At 39.5% G+C, this 5,493-nt stretch overlaps 1 protein-coding gene across 2 annotated transcripts in view; it reads left to right on the top strand.

The window, feature by feature from the left end:
* BTBD7 (BTB domain containing 7) overlaps positions 1–5,487 on the top strand; it is a 30,050-nt gene extending 24,563 nt beyond the window's left edge. For both annotated transcript variants that reach the window (XM_010711849.2, XM_010711848.2), the window contains 3 exons: positions 1,264–1,442; positions 2,594–3,022; positions 4,129–5,487. In XM_010711849.2, the coding sequence (XP_010710151.1) occupies positions 1,264–1,442; positions 2,594–3,022; positions 4,129–4,944 (1,424 nt within the window). In that variant the 3' untranslated portion in view covers positions 4,945–5,487. The remainder of the gene's footprint in view (positions 1–1,263; positions 1,443–2,593; positions 3,023–4,128) is intronic.
* The last annotated feature ends 6 nt before the right edge of the window (positions 5,488–5,493 follow it).

Below are 5,493 nucleotides of genomic sequence, written 5' to 3'. Positions count from 1 at the left end.
AAAAAAACACAATAAACCACCACCAATAACAACAAAAAAAGCACAAACAAAACCTCCTGGGTTATCATTTTTAATGATAAACTTAGATGATTTTTATGCCCATTAATATGGAGAACTAATTAAACTTCTCTGAAATCCTTATTTGTTTATTTTTCAGTGTTTGTAAAATGTTGGGTGTAGCTAACATCTGATCGCCAAGCCAGGATTTTTAAGAACAGCTGAGGTGTATGGAGCATAGTGTAAAGGATACATTTACGAGCCGTGAAGACTAGATAGAATTGATAGTTTTTTCATAGTACAGGAACTCAATTTGGAAGGGAAAAAGTAAACTTGCACTACTTACATCTATTACATGCAGCAATGTGAACTGTGTGAAATTGGGAACAGTTGTAGTGCTGTGGTGTTGGGTTTTTTCCTTCTGTGTAACGCAGATGTCTTTTCGCACTGTTTTTGCTGCCTCATCTGCTTAGTTTTTATGAGCTTTCACTATGGACGTGTGGTCATGGTACTTTGTAGCCCCTGTAAAGCTGGTAAGAGGTCAAATGACGGGACTTATTTATTCAGCGGTCTGGACCTGTGTTCTTTCTTGATAGGCACATTTTTTTTCTGAGGACAGAAAGACCACAAAGAAATACAATTTGTCATCAAACAGCAGTGAAGAGTGGCATGAGAATGTTTTGCAACAGCATAAATACCCCCAAATTATATATGATTTCCTTCTGGAAAGGTTTCGTTTAATGATTTCAATATGTGTGCATAAAACATCATCATTGAACAGGTTTATGTTGGCATAGTTTGTGTAATTATTTTTTTCAAATGCTCTTTCTGTAGTTACGTACTGATATTGTGGTCTTGTGATTACAGAATTCCACTAGAAGTATAAAGAATGCCAAAAAAAATCAGTGAATTCTTGGCCAGTAGTATTCATGAGGGAACAGTCAGTTGTTGTTTGACATCCTGCCTCTACCTCAAATCATAAAATTCCTGCATTATAAGGGTAAAAAGAAGGCTATATTTGTGGTTCACTCCAGCAGAAGCTGGAAAAACAGTGTACATTTTGTGTGATGTATACATATTCCATAATGATGTTCCAAGTTGAACTCTGCTTGGCAGAATGTTTTCCTTTAAAAAGGAAAAAAAAGACAGGCTTAGTCATCCTAGAGTTCCTTCAAATTTCAATCTAACCATTGTAATTGAACTTGGTGTCTCTCAGTTTTAAAAGTAATCTGTTATCCCCAATTTTGTTCTCTGCTGTCCCACCAGTTCCCAGTCTGCTTGTTGTGAAGGAGATGATCAAACGGCTGCAGGAGCTCCGTCACACTGAGCAGGTGCAGAGAGCGTACGCTCTCAATTGTGGGGAGGGTGCCACAGTCAGTTATGAGATTCAGATTCGTGTGCTGCGGGAATTTGGACTTTCTGATGCTGCTGCTGAACTTCTGCAGGTATGGAAAGTTGCTGTAGTAAGATCAGAAATTATTTGATTCAGGATCTGTTCTGACTATGAGTTGACTTGAATGTGTAATCTGCAATAAGAGCTACTTTGTGTGTGTGGACGACATCTTGATGCTTTAAAATAACTCTAACTTTAGAGTCATCCAGGTGCAAACTACAATGAGACTGTTGTGTTCAGCGATGTGACTTCATAAATGTATAGGTACAATCTATAAATATTTTTCTCAAAGGTTGTTGCCGTTCAGGCTGTTCCTGCTGCCACAGATCTTGGAAGCAAAGTCAAATCTCATATTTCAAGTAGATTGAGATTAAAGGGTTGTTCTGAAGTGGGATAAAAAGCATTAATGTACACTGCCTACTTCTCCAAGGAAGCACCAGGAGTATTTGACTTAGTTCTTTTCAACTGAAGGCTCTGAAAAGCTATTTTCTAGGAAAAGACTGACTTGGCATTCTTCTCCTCGTTTGGAAGTATGTGATAAAAAGTTACAGAATTTTAGTTTATTGCTCTGCTTCCAGATACTTGGCAAATAGTTTCTGTAGGATAGCTTCAGCATGCAAGTGGTGATGTTCACATGTGAGTGGCTTGCTGCTCCTTCCTGAGATTCTGTATTTGTCACTTGTCTTTTGTTTTTATAAACTTGAATCATTAAGGTTTGAAAAAATAACTTTCTAAAAAGAGTGGTATGATTTATCTGACTCCGTAAATGGTGTATAATCAGAGAGAACAACGTGAACAGTTTGCATTTTTGATAATCAAAAGGCAGTTCTTGAGGCTAATCAAAGCATGACTAGAGGATTAGATTCATCTCTTCTGGAATCAGGAAAAAACAGCTTAAGTGATTCAGTAGATCTGCATAGAACATGTCAGGACTTGGAAAATGCAAGTGCCACTTCTGTTTGTTGCTATGAAGCAAATTGCATTTGTTGGTCAGCTTTTTCTTGTAGTGGATTTGATGCCACTTGCCTTTTTTAAAAATAACAAATAATCCATGGCAGCTGTAATTGCCTTGAGCTTTGAGGTTTCCTGTGGCAAATCTGCTTGGTACAGCACTAGTCGATTGAGTTCTGGAACTGACACACATAGGAACTTTTTCTGGATGACTTCCTGCTTGTGTCACTGATGGTTTTTCTTCCTTTGCAGAATCCTCACAAATTCTTTCCTGATGAGCGGTTTGGGGATGAAAGCCCACTCCTGACTATGAGACAGTCTGGACGATGTCGCGTGAACAGTACTCCCACTGCAGAAACCCTGTTTACAGAACTGGACTCTTTTGTGGCCTTCCATCCACCATTGCCCCCTCCTCCACCTCCATACCACCCACCAGCAACTCCTATTCACAACCAGTTCAAAGTGGGCTGGAAACAAAGGGTGCCAAGTCAACATCCCTCCCGGTCCTTTTCTTACCCATGTAACCATTCACTGTTCCACTCCCGAACAGCTCCCAAAGCTGCACCTCCTGTCTACTTGCCCAGTGTGAAAGCAGCCCCCCCCGATTGCACTAACACTACGGGCCTGGGGAGACAAACTGTGGCTGCAGCAGCAGCAGTGATGGCAGCCGAGAAGCAAGCAGTAAGTATATTTTCTTCTCCCTATCTCTGGCAGTTCAAAGTAGCTTGTTGAGAGGAGGTGGAGAGAGTTCACACAATGTTGTCACTTGACTTAGTCAAAACAGCAGCATCTCTGCAGGTGAGGACCAAAGTCTTCTGCATCTGAAGTGTCATCTGTGGAAGATTGAATGCTCCAAGGGCAGGAGTGATTTTGGAGGGGCAGATAGGGCTTGTAAAGCTTCTGAAATAACGTAGTTTGCTCCATGTGAACTTCTGTAGAGGACTGTATGCTGTAATTCAGAGGTAGAAATAGTGAGAATATTTTGGCTATTCACAGATAAGCAGCCCCAAACTAAACAGGTGTGTATAAAGGGAATCTATGGAGATTGTGAAGGACAATATGTAGAAAGCATTTTAAAATGAATAGGCAAGCAGAAATTGGTAACTGTAGATATGGAGAAGTTTGTTAGAGCATAATTGCTGAACTATAATACTATGCAATAGTAATACAATGAAAACAGTTAACTATCTCGGATACTGAACTGAGAGTTTTGAAGTTATAGGAAGAAGTAAAAAGAATTTGTGAATTCATTTCTTTAGTGAGAAAACTATTTCAGTGCATTTTCTCTCATAGTGAAAGCTTGTTCTCTAAATCCAGATTAGATCAGGCGTTCTGAATGGAAGCATGAATTTATTTTTTCTTCAGCAATCATTTTCAATATATTGCACCCCTGTATTTTAGATTAAAATATTTAACTTCAACTTAGCTATTTTTTTGTTCACAGGTTTAATTAGTTGCATAGGCATCTTTTTTGGGGGTTGGGCACAATACAGACTTCAGTGAGGAAGCCATATACTGATGTTGCTGTGAGAGCTGATATAAACTTGAGTATGTTCATCAATAGCTTAGAGGAGAAAGGAATGAAATAAGAGGTTATCTTAAGCTAGCAGAAGGGTGGAGTTTGGAAAATGTGTTCTTTAAACAGTGTAGAAAAACTTGCAGGCTAAGATTGGTCTAGGCAAAGGTAGATTAAGAAAATGTAACTTTGAATTACTGGAACTATCCTAACTAGTTTGTTTGGTTTTTACTGCTTCATTTTTGTGGACCATTTTCTTCTTCTTTTCCAGTGCACTCAGCCCTTGCTAAATGAATTGATGCCAGATATTGCAATGGGGGTGTCAGCCATGTCTTTAAAAGACAGAAGACTGCCAGAGCTGACTGTCGATACAGAGCTAAGCCAGACGGTTACAGAGGTAGGGCCTGGTCCACCCCAGCACATTTCATGTATTCAGAGCAGACACATGCCTACTTCTCGAAAGAAACATGCAATAGAGCAAAAAATAGATGCTCGAGAAAATCAGCAGGAATATCCTGACTTCTATGACTTCTCTAATGCTGCATGCAGACCTTCCACTCCAGCACCAACCAGGCACAGTCCTTTGCCTTCACAAGGCATATATTATGGCCCAGATTTGTATAGCCACAATAAGGCATCACCGAGTGGCTTAAAGCCAGCTTATCTACCTTCCCAGATATCTCCTAAAAAGCAAGAGGATTCTAGGAGGGAATACCTGATCTCCCAGGATGGACATCAACACAGACAAAAGAATGAGCCAATACACCTCGATGTCTTAGAACAACCTCCCCAGCGACTGGACTTGGCGTTGGCTACCCAGGAAAATGCTGGTAATGGCCCAGTTCACATCAGGGGAAGAACAAAAATGGAAACTGACTTAACCTATGGGCTAACCTCCAACAGACCTTCTCACTCTGCATACACCTCTGAAATGCAAGAAGAGAGAGCCAGTAGGAGAATGGCAGATGATGAGCCTCTGGAACATGGAACACAGAGAAGTGCGGATTTGGAAAGGGAAGATGCAGTGAGCAGAGGAAGGAGGTCTCCAAACAAACCAGACTTCTTGTATAAAAAATCTGCCCTATGAAAGCAACCTCCACTATTTCTCTGTGCCTAAGAGTTGTAATCTTCCCATTCTTTGCAACTTTTGGCCTGACTTCTGTCAGACAAATTCATTCATGCCAGCAGATAAATTCACTTTCATCCTTTTATTTTGTACATACATTGCTTTACTACAGATGGCATGCTATCAGATTTAATGCTGCTTCGGGTTTTATTTTGTGGGAAACCATTTTTTTCTTAGCAAATTTAATTAAGCCTTTAAAAGAAAAAAACTGGTACCTTTTTCTACAACCTGGTAGCCTTTTGCACCTGTACATCTATTTTAGTGTATTAGTTTTGTACTAATCTGTTAAACTTTATTGTCACATTTAAAGGACTGTATTTTCATACTTTTTGCATTTTCCCTTTCACCTGCCACTTCCCTATGTGCACTGAGCTGCACATTATGAAATGTATTTTCTTATGAGATAGCAACAATGTGTTTATTTTTAATTATAGGAATTCCAAAGAACAGCACATCAAAACACTACATTTTTAGTTAAATTTTTTTGTTTAGATCTGAAATCTTCCTGAT

This window comes from Meleagris gallopavo, chromosome 5 (genome assembly GCF_000146605.3).
Source record: "Meleagris gallopavo isolate NT-WF06-2002-E0010 breed Aviagen turkey brand Nicholas breeding stock chromosome 5, Turkey_5.1, whole genome shotgun sequence".
NCBI lineage: Eukaryota > Metazoa > Chordata > Aves > Galliformes > Phasianidae > Meleagris > Meleagris gallopavo.
Note: the sequence above shows the minus strand (reverse complement) of the source record. Positions and strands in the feature narration are given on the sequence as shown.